Source organism: Stegostoma tigrinum, chromosome 8 (genome assembly GCF_030684315.1).
Source record: "Stegostoma tigrinum isolate sSteTig4 chromosome 8, sSteTig4.hap1, whole genome shotgun sequence".
NCBI lineage: Eukaryota > Metazoa > Chordata > Chondrichthyes > Orectolobiformes > Stegostomatidae > Stegostoma > Stegostoma tigrinum.
The window spans coordinates 101,255,525-101,276,617 of NC_081361.1; the positions used below are offsets into that span (position 1 = coordinate 101,255,525).

General features: G+C 47.5%; 1 protein-coding gene across 5 annotated transcripts in view; it reads left to right on the forward strand.

The window, feature by feature from the left end:
• Positions 1–21,093, forward strand: part of slc44a5b (solute carrier family 44 member 5b) — a 276,251-nt gene that overhangs the window by 159,717 nt on the left and 95,441 nt on the right. For all 5 annotated transcript variants that reach the window (XM_059648177.1, XM_059648181.1, XM_059648180.1 and 2 more), the window contains exon 3: positions 4,704–4,777. In XM_059648177.1, the coding sequence (XP_059504160.1) occupies positions 4,704–4,777 (74 nt within the window). The remainder of the gene's footprint in view (positions 1–4,703; positions 4,778–21,093) is intronic.

Below are 21,093 nucleotides of genomic sequence, written 5' to 3' on the forward strand. Positions count from 1 at the left end.
CCAGCCTCACTTCTCCCAGTTTTTATGTAGATGGGATAGTCCTCTGTTAAAGCACCATGGGATTAAAGGTGCTACAGAAATGCAGGTTGTTCTTGGTCTAAAAATGGTGCAAAATTAAAGGTCCAACAGAAGTGCAAGTTGTTGTTGATATAAGACAGGCACAGCATAAAATGTGTGACAGAAATGCATGTTGTTATTGAATTATAAAGGACACAGCATTGAAATGTTGCTTTGACCCAGAGAGTGACCATGCCTCAAACCAGATGTCAGCCTGGGATTTACACAGAAAAGGAAGGGGCAGGCTTGGTGGGAGATTAAGAAACAGACAACTGTTAAACCATGCCTTATTAAAGATCAGTTTCTTTGAAATATAGGAGCTCAGGTTTGTTGAGTTGGTGCTGGTTAACCAGACGAGTTTTACTGTGATCTAAAGGCGTGTCATCTATAATGACCCTATCAAAGTTGTTATTGATTTCTCTCTGGTGCAGCCTTTCAGCTCGGCTTATCATTTGGGAGATCTGGTGATTTGCAGAAATCATTGTTAAAAATGAAGGCCATCTTTTAACAAAAATAAACGTGTCAGAAGAAAGTGCAACAACAACGATTACATTAATGTAGTGTCCCTTAGTATAAAAATAAATGCCTGAGAGTGCTTCTCGGAAGCATTTTAAAACAAAATGTGACACTGAGTCATAGGAGGGAATGTTAGCTCAGGTGACCAGAAGCTCTATCAAAGAGGTAGGTTTTTATTAAAGAAGGAAAGTGAGGTCGGAAGCGGAGAGGTTGAGGTAGTGAACTGGGAGCACAGGAGCTGAAGGTTCAGGGCTGCTGGTGGTTGAATGTCAATGAGCCTCATTCAGCAGCGTTGAACATAGGATTCAGAATTGGAGAGGTGCAAAGATCTGGGGGACGTCACAGAGCAAAGGCCAAGCTGATGCAGGTTAAAGTGGAAGCCAGTACAGGTCACTGAGAGCAGGAGTGATTGGAAACGGGGCTTGATAAGATGGGTTTTAGATGACTTCAGGGTCATGGGAGGAGTTGGGAAAGGTGGGAGACCAAACGTTTTTGATCATCTAGAAAGCGGTGAAATAGTCAGGTCTTCAGGCTTCAGATCCAAGTGTCAGTGGCAAATCCGTGATTCGGCACAAAAGTGGCATTTAAAATTCGCAGAACCTCCAGGCAAGGTCCACCTCCCACAAGAGACAAGCTAATCATCACACCTTGTCATTCAATGCCATTACTATCACTGAATAAGGTCATAATTCATAAGAGATAGAAGAAGGAGTAGGCCATTCAGCCCATCAAGTCTGCTCCGCCATTCAAAAGGATCATGGCTGATCTATCCATGGTCTTAGCTCCTCCCACCTGCATTATCCCCATACCCCTTAATCCCCCCTACCATGCAAAAATCTATCCAACTGTGTCTTAAATATATTTAATGAAGTTGCCTTTATGTTTCCTTTGGCGGAGAATTTCATAGATTCACCACTCCCTGGGAAAAACATCTCTGTCCTAAATCTACTTCCCCTAATCTTGAGGCTATACCTCCGAGTCCTAGTCTCTCCCATCAGTGGAAACAACTTTCCTGTCTCTATCTTATACATCCCTTTCATAAATTTGTATGTTTCTATAAGATCCCCTTCCATTTTTCTGAATTCTAGTGAGTACAGTCCCAGGCTGCTCAACCTCTTCTGATGGGGTAACCCACTCAGCTCTGGAATCAGCCTGGTGAGCCTCCTCTGCACCGCCTCCAAAGCCAGTATATCCTTCCTCGTGTACAGAGACCAGAACTACGCACAATATTCCAGGTGTGGTCTCAACACCACCTTGTACGATTACAGCAGAACCTCCCTGCTATTATATTCAATCCATCTAGCAATGAAAGCTAATATTCCATTTGCCTTCCTGATTATCTGTTGCACCTGTAAACCAACTTTTAAGGTTTTTAAACCAACTCATTCAGGTACAAGCACTCCTAAGTCTCTCTGCACAATAGCATGCTGCAATCTTTCACCATTTAAATGGTGACATCTGAGGGGTTATCATTGACCAGAAGCTGACCTGGACTTGTCTCATAAACACAGGGGCTAGAAGAGCAGGCTGGACGCTGGGAACACTGCGGTGAGTAACTCACCCCCTGACTCCCCAAAGCCTGTTCACCATCTCCAAGACACAAGTCAGGAGTGTGATGGAATACTCCCCACTTGTCTGGATGGGTGCAGCCCCAACAACACTCAAGAAGCTTCACACCATCCAGGACAAAGCAGCCGCTTGATTGGCACCACATCCACAAGCATCTACTCCATCCACCATCAACACTCAGCAGCAGCAGTGTGTACTATCTACAAGATGTACTGCAGAAACTCACCAAAGATCTTCACATAGCACCATCAGAAAGACAAGGCCATGGAAACACCATCACCTTCACATTCCTCTCCAAGGCACTTCCCATCCTGACTTAGAAATGTTTGTGTTCAGTGGATGTCGCTGGCTGGGCCGTCATTTATTGCAGGGTTAGCTCAGAGTCAAGAATGTTGCTGTTGATCTGGAGTCGCATGTAGGCCAGACCAGGTGAAGACAGCAGATTCCCTTCCCTAAAGGACATTAGTGACTCTGATAGTAAGGCAGTCATGATTTCATGGTTACTTTTAGACCCATGTTTTTGTCAATTTGATTTTTTATGGAATTTGTATGTCACCAGCTGCCATGGCAGGATTGAAACCAATGCCCCAGCAGGGTTCTGGTTATTCATCCATTGACCTGATCACAATGCCACTTCCCCCCGACTGAAATAATGGTGCGCTAAGGCAGGAGAGATAGCAGGTGCTGTTGTGAGGCTGAATAGTCATCCTTTAATGAATGTTATTTCTTGTGATTCCCAGAAGTTCAAGATAAACATAACCTTGAAACTTACCTGCTGGAGTGTCATCCTTAGTATATCCCCGATCCCACCTTGTGCTGTGGGTTGGTATATTTTGACTGCGATACAGAGACTCGACTTCAGTAGTCAGTGATGTGACTTTGTAAATCCCAAAGTATACTCTCATGTAAAGATTTTATTCCTCAGTCATATTCCAATAATGCAATCATCGTACGAGAACATTGAAAGAACTAAATTGCAAAGACAAGTTGCGCAGTCTGGGTTTGTGTTTCAGGATAATCTTCAATTGGAGTTTAAAATGATAAAGTATTTGAAAAGGAAGATGTGGAGAATCCCAAACCCCCAAGAGGAGTAATTCACAAGAAGGGGGAGAATCTTAACATCCGACCCAGACCGTTCCACGGGGTGTGAGGAAGCACTTCACACTCAAGGGTCACTGGAAAACTGCCACTGTCTTCTGCAAAAATCTTTATTTTTTAAATTTGATTTATTTTTGTCACATGTACCGAGGTACAGTGAAACATTTTGCTTTGCATGCGGTACAGGCAGATCATACCACACAGAGTGCATTAGGGTAATAGAACAGAGCGAGGAAAACAATGTTACGGCTGCAGAGCAAGGTCAGTATTAAATTTAAAATTTGAGAGGTCCTGTCAGAAATCTGATAACATTGGGGTAACATGAGGGGTATAGACAGGGTGGATAGCAAAAAGCCTTTTCCCAGAGTGGGGGACTCAGTTACTAGGGGTCATGAGTTCAAAGTGAGAGGAGGAAAGTTTAAGGGAGATATGCATGGAAAGTTCTTTACACAGAGGGTGATGGGTGCCTGGAACGCGTTGCCAGCGGAGGTGGTAGACGCAGACACGTTAGCGTCTTTTAAGGTATATTTGGACAGGTACATGGGTGGGCAGGGAGCAATGGACACAGACCCTTAGAAAATAGATGACAGGTTAGACAGAGGATCTTGATCGGTGCAGGCTTGGAGGACCGAAGGGCCTGTTCCTGTGCTGTAGGTTTCTTTGTTTCTTTCAAGCTGTTCTTGAATCTGTTGGTATGTGTGTTTTAGCTTTGGTATCTTCTGCCAGACAGTAGAGCTTGGAAGAGACTCTAAGCAGGGTGGGAGGGGTTTTTGATGCTGTTGGCTACCTCTCCAAGATGGAGTCAATGAATGGAAGGCTGGTTACATGATAGACTGGCCTGTGTTCACAGCTCTCTGTAGTCTGTGGATGCAGGGCATTATTTGGGGTTTCAAGCCTGAAATTGACAGATTTTTAACAAACAGAAACAGAAATTGATGGAGAAGCTCAGCAGGTCTTGCAGCATCTGTAGAGAGAGAAACCGAGTTTCAGAAACAGAAACAATAACTCAGTTTCTGTCTTCACAAATGCTGCCAGACTTGCTGAGCTTTTCCAGCAATTTCAGTTCTGTTTGGTCCAGATGTCCAGTGCCCGTCCTTGCTGTATTTGCCAGATGTTTGTTGCGTTTGGGAATTACAGATGCTGGAATCAGGAAAGGATGAAGATAAGCAGACTGGAGTTTAAATGGAGTTCAGTTACAGATCAGCAATGGTCTCATTGGGCACCAGGACATTCTGAAGCTATCAAATTGATTACTCTTGTTCCTGTGTGATCAATAGATTTTCATTGGTTAAGAGTACTGAGAAATATAGAGCAACGCTGGGTAAGTAGAGTTGGGTGATTAATCTGCTGTGATCTAATAAAATGGCAGAGGAGGTTGCTGGCAGTAATGGGCCTCTCCTAATCCTGTGTTGTTCCCGTTTTGACTATATCTTCTGTTTATTTTTCTCTCCCCATCACTTTAGGCATTGTACAGACATCCTGTGCTGTGTGCTGTTTGTTACTGTGATTCTCGGTTACATTGTTTTGGGAGTCGTCGGTGAGTATGTTACAATTCATAAAATCCAAATAGTTGGTTTCTGCCTGCCTTCCCTCCTTAAGCATGTTGATTGTTGAAGGACTGCATGGACAGGGCATACTGTAATGGCGCCTCATCTCACTGTGTGTGGAAATTGACAGGAAATAACATTAAAGGTTCTGGTAGCCCCTGAGCGTTCCTGTTAAGTAATAGGCCTGCTTGGTACAGTGATGAATGGGAATGAGATCAATTCTGACAGGTTCTGTTGTTACCATTGATCCACTAATGACTCCCAGTGAAAGAAGGCTTGGTTAAGCCATGCCTTGTAACTAAAAGTCACGCAACTGCCCTGGTTTAATTCTTCATTCATTGACAGGCTGCCCCAATGGATATTGACGAACGAATACTGACACAGATGGAAGTTATGGGTTCTAGGCCCGAAACGTCAGCTTTTGTGCTCCTGAGATGCTGCTGGGCCTGCTGTGTCCATCCAGCCTCACATTTTATTATCTCGGAAGTTAATGATAGGAAGCTTTACCTACAGCGACCATGTTGTGCCACCATATCTTCACGTTTAATCAATATTGGCCGATTGTGGCCAATAATTAATGAATCAAGTTGAGAGAAAATTAACGCAATGTTCTGGTCTAAGAACGGCTCAGTCATTCAAATCTGAGGACTGTCTACAAAGGTTCATCAGTTATTGCCATTTCAGCTCATTTATTCTTCAGTCAAACTAGGACGGACTCCAATCGTTCCATGGATTATCAATTTACCAGAATTTTATTTTTGTAAAAGCATTTGCTTGTGTGATACCAGAAAACTAGCGAATGTTAAAATGAAACAAAAACAAAAGAACGGCAGATGCAGAAATCAGAAACAAAACTAGAAATTGCAGGAGAAACCCAGCACATCCGGCTGAGTCTGAAGAGAAAGAAAGCAGAGTTAACGTTTCGGAACATAGAACATAGAACAGTACAGCACAGTACAGGCCCTTTGGCCACCCCTACCTTATACTATCATCCATAAGCCTGTCTAGTAGCTGCTTAAATGCCCCTAATGAGGCCGACTCCACTACCCTCTCCGTCAATGCATTCCACGCTCCTACCACTCTCTGAGTAAAGAACCTACCTCCAACATCTCCCCTATATCTACCTCCACTCACTTTAAAGCTATGCCCCCTCGTAAGAGCTACCTCTATCCTAGGAAAAAGTCTCTAGCCGTCTACGCTACCTATACCTCTGATCACTTTGTACACCTCTACGAAGTCACCTCTCATCCTTCGTCGTTCTAAAGAGAAAAGCTCTAACCCTCTGAACGTTTACTTGTAAGACCTTCCCTCCATTCCAGGCAACATCCTGGTAAATCTCTTCTGCACCTTTTCCAACACTTCCACATCTTTCCTGTAATGAGGCGACCAGAACTGGACACAATACTCCAGATTTGGCCGAACCAGGCTTTTGTATAGCTGGAGCATAACTTCCCGGCTCTTGAACTCAATCCCTCTATTAATGAAAGCTAACACACCATTCGACTTCTGAACAACTCTATCCACCTGGGTGGCAGCTCTCAGGGAACTGTGGACATGAAACCCAAGATCCCTCTGCTCCTCACATGAATCCCAAGATCCCTCTGCTTCTCAAGGTGACCCTTCTTCAGAACTGATGATAGTGAGGAAAAGGTTGGCAAATATACTGGAGCAGGGATCGGGAGAGGGGGAGGAGTAAATGATCGGTGGAAAAGGAGCCGAGCAATAGAGTAAAACAGTCGGGCAGGCAAAGGAGTGGGTCATTAGGATCATCAGCTGCCGTTTCCACCACCTCCATTGAGATGCCACAACTGGACACATATTCCCCTCCCACTCCCTTATCAGCATTCTGCAGGGATCATTCCCTTTGGCACACCCTGGTCCACTCCTCCTCCATCCCCAACATCCCTCCAAAGCCCCACTGCACCTTCCCTTGTAACCGGCGAAGGTACAACACCTGCCCATTTACCTCCTCCCTCCACAGTATCCGAGGGCCCAAACATACCTTCCAGGTGAAACAACACTTCATCTGCACTTCCCACAATCTAGACTACTGCATTCACTGCTCACAATGTGGAGTCCTCTACATTGGGAAAACGAAGCGTTGAGTGGGTGACCACTTCGAAGAACATCTACGTTCTGCTCACAAAAAAGACCCTGAGCTTCCAGTTGGCTGCCAGTTTAACTCACCACCCTGTTCCCTGATTAACATCTCTGCCACAGGCTTGCTGCAGTGTTCCAGTGAAGCTCAGTGCAGGCTGGAAGAACAGCACCTCATTTTCTACAGCCTTCTAGACTCGATATTGAATTCAACAATCTTAGGGCCTGAGCACCTTTGCCCATGTCCTTATCTTAACCACCACACACCAGGCCTTGACATCACATTTACTGCCCATCCGTCTCCTCTCGATCATCAGTCAAGTGATGGAAGGTGTCAGTAACAGAGCTACCAAGCAGCACCTGCTCAGCAATAACCTGCTCAGTGACGCCCAGTTTGGGTTCCGCTGGGGCCACTCAGCTCCTGACCTCGTTACAGCCTTAGCTCAAACATGGACAAAAGAGCTGAATTCCAGAGGTGAGGTGAGAGTGGCAACCCTTGATGTCAAGGCTGCATTCAACCGAGTGTGGCATCAAGGAGTCGGAGCAAAACTGGAATCAATGGGCATCAGGGGGCAAACACTTTGGTGGTTGGAGTCATCCCTGACACATCGGAAGATGGTCGTGTTTGTTGGGGGTCAATCATCTCAGCTCCAGGACATCTCTGCAGGAGTTCCTCAGGGTAGTGCCTTCGGCCCAACCACCTTCAGCTGCTTCATCAATGACCTTCCCTCCATCACAAGGTCAGAAGTGGGGATGCTCGCCGATGACTGCACAATGTTCAGCACCATTTGTAATTCCTCAGATACTGAAGCAGTCCATGTTCACATGCAACAAAATCTGGACAATATCCAGGCAGGGGCTGACAAGTGGCAAGTAACATTCGCGCCACACAAATGCCAGGCTGTGACCATCACCAACAAGAGACAATCTCACCACTGTCCCTTGACATTCAATGGTGTTACCATCACTGAATACCCCACTATCAACATCCTGGGTGTTATTATTGACCTGAAACTCAACTGGACTCACTACGTTAACACAGTGCCTACAAGTTCAGGTCAGACGCTGGGAATACTGCAGCAAGTAACTCACCTCCTGGCTCCTCAAAGCCTGTCCACCATCTACAGGGCACAAGTCAAGAACGTGATGGATTACTCCCCACTTGCCCCTGGCAGGTGACAGCCCCAGCACTCAAGAAGCTTGACCCCGTCCAGGACAAAGCAGCCGCTTGATTGGCACCACATCCACAAGCATCTACTCCCTCCACCACTGACACTCAGTAGCAGCAGTATGTACCATCTGCTGAAATTCACCAAAGATCCTCAGACAGCACCTTCCAAACCCATGACCACTTCCATCTAGAAGGGCAAGGGCAGCAGATAGACAGAAACACCACCTGCAAGCCCCCCTCCGACTCATTCACCATCCTGACTTGGAAATATATCGCCGTTTCTTCACTGTTCCTGGGTCAAAGCCCTGGAATTCCCTCCCTGGTAGCATTATGGGCCAACCCACAGCAGGAGGACTGCAGCAGTTCAAGAAGGCAGCTCACCACCACCTTCTCAAGGGCAACTAGAGATGGGAAAAAATGCTGGCCCAGCCAGCGATGCCCACATCCCACAAATGAGTAGAAAAAAAAACATGGACTGCTCCCATGCACACTGATGGTCTCTATTAAGAGCTATTCATTCTCCCAGGCTGTCCCCCTCTTTCTGGATCTTGTTTCTTTTAGCTCTCTGGGTTCCATCTTCACCTATCATATACTCGTACCCGCCCCTCACCCTATCTTCTGCATAGATACAACCTTTTCCTAGCTACAATCCATTCTGAAGAAGGATCAGTGGACCCAAAACATTAACTCTGTTTCTCTCTCTACAAATCTGCTAGACCTGCTGAGTTTTCTCAGCAATTTCTGTTTGGTTTCTCAAGTTTAAACGGGTTTATTTCATCTTTTCTCACTATTGTTCTGTCAATTCATCTCTTCCACAGCTTCCAGAATTCCCACCCCCACACCATGCCCACAAATTCCCATACTCTCCCCTGCACTCCCCAGCACAGTCCTGTCCTGTGTAGCTTTCTCTGAGATTCTCTCCCTCCATATCCCTCTCCTTTGCTCTCTTCTCATTCCTTCATGCCCCTCCACTCCCATTTTGTCTGCTGTAATCTCTCCTTTCCTCCCCACTTCTCTTCTCCCTTTTCTCTGCTCTGGTCTCCTGTCCTGTGCATTCTGGTATTCCCCCTTCTCTCCTCTCTCCATTCCTATCTGTTCTTCACTCTTGTTTTCTCCTGTCCTCTCTCCCACCCTTCCTCTCCTTTCCTGTTGCCCTCATCTTTCCTGGTGTCCTCTTGCCTCCCACTTCCTTTTCTTTCCCCTCCTGTTCTCCTCCATCTTTCACATCCCACGCCTTCTCTTCTCACTATCAGTCTGAAAAGTAAGAAAATTCTCACTCTGATCTGGAGGAAAATGGTCCGCAGATATTTTAGTAGAAGCCTTTCTGAATAATACCGAACCCTGCTGGGAGGCAGTAACCTAGTGGCATTATTGCTAGACAATTAATTCAGAAACTCAGATCATATTCTGGGACCTGTGCTTGAATCCCACCATTGCAGATGGTAGAATTTGAATTCAATGTTTAAAAGATCTGGAATTAAGAGTCTACTGATGTCTGTGATTGCATTTGCCAGTTGTCAGGAAACCTCATCTGATTCACTAATGTCCTTCAGGGGAGGAAATCTGCCACCCTCACCTGGTCTGGCCTACACGTGACTCCAGACCCACAGCAATGTGGTTGTCTCTCAGTTGTCCTCAGAAATGGCCGAGCAAGCCACTCAGTTTCACTACAAAGTCTCAAAAAAGTGAAACCGAATGGATCACCTGGCATCGACCTCGGAACTGGAAAAGACAACGTCAGGGACAGCCCTGTTGACCCTGCAAAGTCCTCCTCACTACCATCTGGGGGTTAGTGCCACCATTGGGAGAGCTGTCTCACAGACTGGTCAAACAGCAGCCTGACAGTGTCATACTCACAGAATCATACCCTACAGACACCACCATCACTGTCCCTGGGTATGTCCCACCAGCAGGACAGACCCAGTGGAGGTGGCAATACAATGGGATACAGTTAGGAGGGAGTTACTCTGGGAGTCCTCAACATTGAGTGTGGACTCCATGACGTCTCATAGCTTCAGGTTAAACATGGGCAAGGAAGCCTCCTGCTGATTACCACATACCACCCTCGCTCAGCTGATGTATCAGTACTCCTCTATGTTAAACAACACTTAAGAGGAAGCACTGAGGATCAAAGAACACAAAATGTACTCTGAGTGGGGGATTTCAATGTTCACCACTAAGAGTGGCTCAGCAGCAGTACTACTGGTCAACCTCATCCTTACCAACCTGCCAGTTGCAGTTCCATCTGCCCATGACGGTATCACTAAGAGTGACCATCGCACAGTCCTTGTGGAGATGAAGTCCGACCTTCACATCGAAAACAACCTCCATTGTGTTGTGTGGCACTATCCCCGTGCTCAATGGGACAGACTTCACACAGATCTAACAACTCAAGGCTGGGCATCCATGAGGCGCTGTGGGCCATCAACAACAGCAGAACTATACTCCAGCACAATGTATAATCTCATGGCCTGGCATACACCACTGCGCACCATTACCATCAAGCCAGGGGATCAACCCTGGTTCAATGGAGAGTGCAGGAGGTCATGGCAGGATCATCACCAGACGTTCCTGAAGGTGAGGTACCAACCTGGTGAAGCCAGCAAACAGTGACAGTAGCAAGTGATAGACAGAGCTAATCGATCCCACAACCAACGGATCAGATCTAAGCTCTGGAGTCCTGCCACATCCAGTTGTGAATGGTGGTGGACAATTAAACATCTCACTGGAGGAGGAGGCTTCACAAAAATCTCCATCCTCAATGATGGAAGGGCCCAGCACATCAGTGCAAAAGATAAGGCTGAAGCATTTGCAGCAATCTTCAGCCAGAAGAGCTGAGTGGATGATCCATCCCGGCCTCCTCCAGTGGGCCCCAGGGTTATGATACTGTATGGTGTCAATAAACAGTTGGAGACACTGGATACTGTAAAGGCTACGGGCCCTGGAAACATTCCAGCAATAGGACTGAAGGCTCATGCTCCAGAACTTGCCGCTCCCTTAGCCAAGCTGTTCCAGCACAGTTACAAGATAGTAAAATGTGAGGCTGGATGAACACAGCAGGCCAAGCAGCATCTCAGGAGCACAAAAGCTGACGTTTCGGGCCTAGACCCTTCATCAGAGAGGGGGATGGGGGGAGGGAACTGGAATAAATAGGGAGAGAGGGGGAGGCGGACCGAAGATGGAGAGTAAAGAAGATAGGTGGAGAAGGTGTGGGTGGGGAGGTAGGGAGGGGATAGGTCAGTCCAGGGAAGACGGACAGGTCAAGGAGGTGGGATGAGGTTAGTAGGTAGCTGGGGGTGCGGCTTGGGGTGGGAGGAAGGGATGGGTGAGAGGAAGAACCGGTTCAACCTGTCTCTGCCTCCCTAACCGGTTCTTCCTCTCACCCATCCCTTCCTCCCACCCCAAGCCGCACCCCCAGCTACCTACTAACCTCATCCCACCTCCTTGACCTGTCCGTCTTCCCTGGACTGACCTATCCCCTCCCTACCTCCCCACCCACACCTTCTCCACCTATCTTCTTTACTCTCCATCTTCGGTCCGCCTCCCCCTCTCTCCCTATTTATTCCAGTTCCCTCCCCCCATCCCCCTCTCTGATGAAGGGTCTAGGCCCGAAACGTCAGCTTTTGTGCTCCTGAGATGCTGCTTGGCCTGCTGTGTTCATCCAGCCTCACATTTTACTATCTTGGAATCTCCAGCATCTGCAGTTCCCATTATCTCTCGGCACAGTTACAACGCTGGTATCTATCTGACAATGTGAAAAATTGCCCAGCTATGTCCTGTACACAAAAAAGGACAAATCCAACCACACCAATTACCGCCCCCATCAGTCTCCTCTTGATCATCAGTAAAGTGATGGAAGATGTCAGTAACAGTGCTATCAAGCAGCACCTGCTCGGTGACTCCCAGTTTGGGTTCTGCCAGGGCCACTCAGCTCCTGGTCTCATTACAGCCTTCGTTCAAACATGGACAAAAGAGCTGAATCCCAGAGGGTGAGGTGAGAGTTATAATCCTTGACATGAAGGCTGTATTCGACTGAGTGTGGCATCAAGGAGCCCTAGCAAAATTGCAATAAGTAGGTATCGGGAGCAAACTGTCTGCTGGTTGGAGTCATACCTGACACATAGGAAGATGCTCGTGGTTGTTGGAGGTCAATCATCTCAGCTCCAGGACATCTCTGCATGAGTCTCTCAGCGTAGTGTCCTCGGCCCAACCACCTTCAGCTGCTTCACCAATGACCTTCCCTCCATCAGAAGGTCAGAAGTGGAGATGTTCACCGATGATTGCACAATGTTCAGTACCATTTGTAATTCCTCAGATACTGAAGCAGTCCGTGTTCAAATGCATTGCAAGTGACACTCGCACCATAGAAATACCAGACTGTGACCATCATGAATAAGAGAATATAACTACTGTCCCTTGACATTCAATGGTGTTACCATTACTGATTCGCCCACTGTCAACATCATGCAGATTACCACTGACCAGAAACTCAACTGGACTCACCACATAAACACAGTGGCTACAAGAGCAGGCCAGAAGCTGGGAATACTGCAGCGTGTAACTCACCTCCTGACCCCCCAAAGCCTGTCCACCATCTACAAGGCACAAGAGAGGATTGTGATGGGATACTCCCCACTTGCCTGGGTGGGTGCAGCCCCAACAACACTCAAGAAGCTTGACACCATCCAGGACAAAGCAGCCACTTGATTGGCACCACAGCCACAAGGATTGACTTCCTTAACCACTGACACTCAGTGGCAGCAGTGTGTACCATCTACAAGATGCACTGCAGAAATTCACCACCAGTCCTCAGATAGCACCTTCCAAACACATGACCACTTCCATCTAGAAGGACAAGGGCAGCAGCTACATGGGAACACCAGCCTCTGCAAGTTCCCCTCCAAGTCACTCCACATCCTGACTTGGAAGTATATCGCCATTACTTCACTGTGGCTGGATCAAAATCCTGGAATTCCCTCCCTCATCGCATTGTGTGTCAATCTACAGCAGGTAGACTGCAGTGGTTCAAGGAGACAGCTCACCACAACCTTCTCAAGGGATACGAGGGACTGGCAATAAAATGGTGACCCAGCCAGCAATGCCCACATCCCACAAGTGAATTAAAAAAAAAAAATTCTCAATGACCAGTGATAATGGGAACTGCAGATGCTGGAGAATCCAAGATAATAAAATGTGAGGCTAGATGAACACAGCAGGCCCAGCAGCATCTCAGGAGCATAAAAGCTGACGTTTCGGGCCTAGACCCTTCATCAGAGAGGGGGATGGGGTGAGAGTTCTGGAATAAATAGGGAGAGAGGGGGAGGCGGACCGAAGATGGAGAGAAAAGAAGATAGGTGGAGAGGAGAGTATAGGTGGGGAGGTAGGGAGGGGATAGGTCAGTCCAGGGAAGACGGACAGGTCAAGGAGGTGGGATGAGGTTAGTAGGTAGGAAATGGAGGTGCGGCTTGAGGTGGGAGAAGGGGATGGGTGAGAGGAAGAACAGGTTAGGGAGGCAGAGACAGGTTGGACTGGTTTTGAGATGCACTGGGTGGAGGGGAAGAGCTGGGCTGGTTGTGTGGTGCAGTGGGGGGAGGGGACGAACTGGGCTGGTTTAGGGATGCGGTGGGGGAAGGGGAGATTTTGAAGCTGGTGAAGTCGACATTGATACCTTTGAGCTGCAGGGTTCCCAGGCGGAATATGAGTTGCTGTTCCTGCAACCTTCAGGTGGCATCATTGTGGCAGTGCAGGAGGCCCATGATGGACATGTCATCTAAAGAATGGGAGGGGGAGTGGAAATAGTTTGCGACTGGGAGGTGTAGTTGTTTATTGCGAACCAAGCGGAGGCTTGGGGACCGCTTTGCAGAACACCTCCGCTCGGTTCGCAATAAACAACTACACCTCCCAGTCGCAAACCATTTCCACCTCCCCTCTCATTCTTTAGATGACATGTCCATCATGGGCCTCCTGCAGTGCCACACTGATGCCACCCGAAGGTTGCAGGAACAGCAACTCATATTCCGCTTGGGAACCCTGCAGCCTAATGGTATCAATGTGGACTTCACCAGCTTCAAAATCTCCCCTTCCTCCACTGCATCCCAAAACCAGTCCAACCTGTCTCTGCCTCCCTAACCTGTTCTTCCTCTCACCTATCCCTTCCTCCCACCCCAAGCCGCACCTCCATCTCCTACCTACTAACCTCATCCCACCTCCTTGACCTGTCCGTCTTCCCTGGACTGACTTATCCCCTCCCTACCTCCCCACCTATACTCTCCTCTCCACCTATCTTCTTTTCTCTCCATTTTCGATCCGCCTCCCCCTCTCTCGCTATTTATTCCAGAACCCTCACCCCATCCCCCTCTCTGATGAAGGGTCTAGGCTCGAAACGTCAGCTTTTGTGCTCCTGAGATGCTGCTGGGCCTGCTGTGTTCATTCAGCCTCACATCTTATTATCTCAATGACCAGTAACTGGTACTGCATTACTCTCCTCAAGAGAGGCAGTTGGTGGGAGAAGATGCACATGGGCCTGGACCACAGGATGGAACGGATGGACTGAATGGCCAGTATTTTGTAATGTGGCTGCTATGTAATCCTATATCAGAACTGAATTTGACTGATTGTCTTCAGTCCTCAAGTACATGTCATTTGTTAGTGACCAGAGGACTGCACAGTTCCAGTGCAGTGGTTAAGCTCTGTCTATGTGCCTGTATTCTTCAGGTATTGATCTGGCCTAAGGTCTGGTGAATTCTGTGGAGGTATCAATTCAATTCATCAACAATAACAACAGGAACCTGCATTTTTGTCACATCTTTCATGTTGAGAAATGTCTCAGTGTGTTTGTAGCGTTGTGAAGAAGACTGTGAGAACCAGCAGTGGATGATTAATGTCCATTGCATCCAAAGTCTTCTTTGTATCTTAAAGACTAGTTTGTTCGCTGTGTAAGTGCCCTGCTTCCTAATATGCCTGGCCTCACTGGAAAACCACTTCAGGTGCATTCTCTTTTCCAATGAATTACCTCTTAAATAAATTTGCCTTCTAAACAAAGCTTTTTTTTAATGGTGCATTTGTTAGTGTATGCCTTTCTGAAGACGAGTCACCTCCCATGGAAATGGAGCAAGTTGACATTGTGTATTTCAGGAGCATGTGGAGATGGTAATATGGTTAAGAGGTAACAAGGTGTAGAACTGGTTGCCAGTTTGAATCATGCTCAGTAGCTTGTGACCAATCACTTGACATTTAAAGAAGATTTGAAGCAAATCAACTTGACCAGTTATTCTGTTTACGTATCTGCTGAAACATTAAACACACAAATGGAGCATCTCAACCAAAGTATTCACAAAATGTCAGTCACCCTACAGGTGAACTTGTGTGAATTCTATCCTCTCTAGCTCCAGCTGACAGATATTCTGTCCAAACTGTTGGAGCCTGACTTTGCAGCTTCTGATAGTGCTCGCAGAAGCCTTTAATTTTTGAAGAACGTTTGTCGTGTTTGAGGAATCCAAAGATCTGCGGAATTGAACAGCTGAGGGCTGGTCTAAAGCACCGTGCTCCATCCTCACTGGAGTCGATCTTCACAAACGGTTGGGAAATAGACTTGAGTCTGTCCAGTGAAAGGGTGATATTGAAGCTTGGATGTGCCAATGCACTGGATAACGTTCTTAAATAGAGAAAGATGAGAAAAAGTTATCTTGCCAGGTAGTGTCTCAGTACTGTCTCTTTGCAGTTTGCATGTCAAATTCAAGGGTTTATTTTTCAAAAAGAAGTTAATGAGTGCTTTTAAAGTGGTGGACAGGTTTTTAAATCAGAATCAGAATCCCTACAATATGGAAACAGGCCATTCAGCCCATTGAGTCCACATCGACCCCTGAAGAGCATCTCACCAAGACTCACTCTCCTAGCCTATCCCTGTAACACAACATTTCCATTGGCTAATCCATCTAACCTACACATCCGTGGACACTATGGGCAATTTAGCATGGCCAATCCACCCTAACCTGCACACTTTTGGACCGTGGGAAGAAACCAGAGCAAACCCTTGCAGATACAGGGAGAACATGCAAACTCCACACAGGCAGTTGCCCGAGGCTGGAATTGGACCTAGGTCCCTAGCGCTGTGAGGCAGCAGTGCTAACCATTGAGCCACCATTTTGATATGGTGGAATGTGAGAAGATGTTTCCATTTGCGAGACATTCCAAATCAGTGCTTGTACTTCAAAAGGACCACCAGTACATTGGCTCTGCAGTGCTTTGTGTGGAGAGGCGTACTTGCGTTGTGGTCAGATGAAGCTGTGGATGGGTTTCTATGGTAAATGATCTTACAGACCACAATCTTCGTGACTCAAGGTAGCCCATTGTCTTCCTAGAATTGCTCAGTGACACCCAGTTTGGATTCTGTCGGAGCAGCTCAGCTCCTGACCTCATAAATCGGCTTGATTCAGACATGGACAAAAGAGCTGAGTTCCAGAGGGGAGGTGAGAGTGACAGCTCTTGATATTAAGGTCACATGTGACTGAGTGTGTCATCAAGGAACCCAGAGGAACTGGAATGAATGGGAATCCAGGACAAACTCCCCATTTGTTAGAGTCACTATATTTCCAGGCAGTGCATCCCACACCTTAACTACTCACTGCGTGACAACAGTTTTCTTCACCTTTGCTTCTTTTGCAGATCCCTTTACATCTATGCCCCACTTATTCTCCTTGCTTTTATCAGTGGGATGAATTGCTTCTGGTGGGATTCTCTGCCACCGAAAGGAGTTGAACTCAAAACATTGAATATTTTCACAAAGGAGTTAGATCTGGTGTGATAATAAAATGTGAGGCTGGATGAACACAGCAGGCCAAGCAGCATCTCAGGAGCACAAAAGCTGACGTTTCGGGCCTAGACCCTTCATCAGAGAGTCTGATGAAGGGTCTAGGCCCGAAACGTCAGCTTTTGTGCTCCTGAGATGCTGCTTGGCCTGCTGTGTTCATCCAGCCTCACATTTTATTATCTTGGAATCTCCAGCATCTGCAGTTCCCATTATCTCTAGATCTGGTGTGAGATGGGGAGAGTGTGTGAGCAGTTTTGAATGTTGGGACAGGCTCAAAGGGCCAAATGGCCTCATTCTGCTTCTGCTTTCTGTATTTCTATGTTTCTGTCTATTTCATCCAACCAATTCGTGGTTTTGAAAACCTCTTTCAAATCCCCTCTTAGCTTTCTTAGTTCCAAAGAGAACAGTCCCAACTCCTTCAGCCTATCCTCATCTCTGAAGCTTCAGTCTGCAATCACTCACAGTCATTGAGTGTCACTGGGAACCATCATTGAGCCTTTCCACTTGCTTGCCTTCATTGCTCAGACCTTTGAGTGTAGGCATTGGGGATGCTGTGTTGCAGTTGTACATGACATTGGTGGGAGCTCTTCTGGAATACCGTGTCCAGTTCTGGTCACCCTGTTATAGGAAGGATTTTATTAAGCTGGAGCAAGTTCAGAAGAGATTTACCAGTATGTTTCTGGGAATAGAGGGTTTGAGTTAATAAGGAGAGGCTGGATAGGCTTTGGCTATTTTCACTGAAGTGTAGGAGGTTGAGAAGTCACCTTATAGCGGCTTATAACATCATGAGGGGCCTAGATAAGGTGACTAGCAGGTATCTTTTCCCTGGAGTGGGGCATTTCAGAACTAGGCGGCCTTTTTTATGGAGAAAGATTTAAAAAGGACATGAGGGGCAATTTTTTTTACACACAGAGTCATTGAATGAGCTTCCTGAGGAACAGGTGAATACAGGTATAGTTACAAAGTTGAAAAGACATTTGGATAAGTACACAAAATAGGAAAGGTTTGGAGGGATATGGGCCAGACGCCATCAGGTGGGACTGGTTTAGTTTGGAGTTACGTTCAGCGTGGACTTATTGGACCGAAGGGTCTGTTTCCATATTGTATAGCTCCATGGCTCTATGACTGTCGCTAGGAACAGTCCCTCTGACCATGGATGGCAGTGTCACAGGACACAGACTCATTCTAAAGTGAAACTCCAACCCAGCACCAAGTGTAAGGCTGACAAAGCAATTGTCTCACAAAATCCGTGGTTCTGACTGCATTAATCGAGAATGACAGGACCTGCAGTCCAGAGTGCAGCAGTAAGAGGGATAATGATGTTTGCTGTCTTTTATAATCAGTGAGATAATATTCGAGCGGTGTTTAGAACATCGTCACTTACGGACGCACATCAGAAAGATTTCATAAAAAGCTCCATTAATAATCTCCTACATGTTTTAATGGTTTCTATATTCAAAGTGTATATTAATTAGTGACTGCCTGCCCAACACAGCAATCACATTTTATAGCTCTCTGGATAATAATTCTGGCGTCCAAAACACCCCCCAGATTAGTTCCTGCTTTTCTCTTGTTCATCACCACATCCTATCACTTTTGTTTCTCTGAGTGAAGGTGACATGGGTATGGGAAAAGCAAAATACACAGATCTCTACAAAAAAGAGACTTTCACTAATAATGCTCCTTTCATAACCTTGACATGTCCCAAAGTGCTTTCTAGCCCATACAGCAATTTGTAGAATAATCATGGCAGCCACTTTGTACACGGCACCTTCCCACTGTCAAAAGGAACAGATAATCAATTTTTATTTTAGAGAACTATTGGTCAGGACACGAGGGAGAACAGGCGACAAAATCAAATTTAAAACAAGTACTTTACTTAGCCTCATTCCCGCTCAATCATTGAGCAGTTTGTTGGGAGCTAGTAAACAAGACACGAGCTCAGAGTGAGAACACGACCCATCAACAAATGACCAAGGTGTTTCTGCGGGGAGTGAGTGAATGCACTGTGTAGGGGAGGAGAGACAGAGAGCAACAGATAGCAAAAGCTACAGAGAGAAAGGCAGAGAAACAGGCAGACACGTACACAAAGACATGCGCACAGAGATATAAACACGGAAATGCAGACACACACACGCAAACACCGAGACACACACAGAAGTGCACACAGAGATACAGATACACACACACAGAGGCACACTGGCATACACACACACACACAATCTCTCTCCCACACACACACACACACACACACACACACACACACATGCCCTCTCTCCCACACACACACCCTCTTCCCTGCCCACCAACACACACTCTGTGTCTCCCCACCAACATACTCTCCCACAAATACATGCACACACACACACACACACACACACACACACACACTCACACATATTCCAAAGCCTGTTACAGCTGATGAGTTACTTGGTCAATGTTGTCACTGTTGTAAAGCCAACAGCCTCAGGGATGTTATTTTAGGGCTCAATGTTGGAGCCAGAAACTCCCCTTCACTTTATCCAGTCACCAGGAGGACTGAACAGTTAGACAAAGCCTTGGGCGAATATTTCATCCTCGAGCCAGCATCTGGGATAGTGCTGTGCGCCTGGTGTCACTGCTTTAGGAGTGTCACCAAGCACAAGGTCCTCCCAGTGTTTAGGGCCAGAAACAGCAAAACCCTTCGGTGGCAGCAGGCTCTTCAAGACGGCAGTGTTGGTGTTAAGGTGACACACACAGCCAAAGCAGGACTGATGGCCCAGCGGCTGCCTGACCTGGTAACGGAGCCAGGGACCCCTGCTGGCAGTGGGCCCAGAGTGGCGTCTCCTGGTTGCAGGTTGTGGTCGGCCCAGAGTGGGGGGTTTCTGGTTATCGGTGGAGATAACGGCAGAACCTGGTCGTAGCGGGAGTGTGGGTTTTGCGGCATCAGGTGGGTGGGCCCAGCAGCAGAGGGATAGCACCCCAAATGGAGCAAATCCTGTAATGGTGGATCTGGTGCAGGTGGCAGTGAGGCAGTGCAGGCCTCTCTCTCTCTCAGTGAGGCAGTGCAGGCCTCTCTCTCTCACAGTGAGGCAGTGCAGGCCTTTATCTCTCTCTCTCTCTCAGTGAGGCAGTGCTGGCTTCTCTCTCTCTCTCAGTGAGGCAGTGCTGGCTTCTCTCTCTCTCTCTCTCTCTCACAGTGAGGCAGTGCAGGCCTTTCTCTCTCTCAGTGAGGCAGTGCAGGCCTCTCTCTCTCTCACACAGTGAGGCAGTGCAGGCCCCTCTCTCTCTCACAGTGAGGCAGTGCAGGCTTCTCTCTCTCTCTCACAGTGAGGCAGTGCAGGCCCCTCTATCTCTCACAGTGAGGCAGTGCAGGCCTTTCTCTCTCTCTCAGTGAGGCAGTGCAGGCCTCTCTCTCTCACACAGTGAGGCAGTGCAGGCCTCTCTCTCTCACACAGTGAGGCAGTGCAGGCCTCTCTCTCTCTCAGGGAGGCAGTGCAGGCCCCTCTCTCTCTCACAGTGAGGCAGTGCAGGCTTCTCTCTCTCTCACAGTGAGGATGTGCAGGCCCCTCTCTCTCTCACAGTGAGGCAGTGCAGGCCTCTCTCTCTCACAGTGAGGCAGTGCAGGCCCCTCTATCTCTCACAGTGAGGCAGTGCAGGCCTCTCTCTCACACAGTGAGGCAGTGCAGGCCCCTCTCTCTCTCTCACAGTGAGGCAGTGCAGGCCCCTCTCTCTCTCTCACAGTGAGGCAGTGCAGGCCCCCCTCTCTCTCTCACAGTGAGGCAGTGCAGGCCCCTCTCTCTCTCACAGTGAGGCAGTGCAGGCCTTTCTCTCTCTCTCTCAGTGAGGCAGTGCAGGCATCTCTCTCTCTCACAGTGAGGCAGTGCAGGCCGCTCTCTCTCTCACAGTGAGGCAGTGCAGGCTTCTCTCTCTCTCGCCGTGAGGCAGTGCAGGCCCCTCTCTCTCACACAGTGAGGCAGTGCAGGCCCCTCTCTCTCTCACAGTGAGGCAGTGCAGGCTTCTCTCTCTCACAGTGAGGCAGTGCAGGCCTTTTTCTCTCTCAGTGAGGCAGTGCAGGCGTCTCTCTCTCTCTCTCTCTCTCTCTCTCTCTCAGTGAGGTAGGCCTCTCCCTCTGTTACTTGGTGGGTCAGACTGGATTAGAGAAACTGTTCTTCTGAACATATTATTTATTTGTCTTTCAAATTTATTCTGAGGCTGTGTAATGCTGGACTTCTTATTTCTTTATTTTT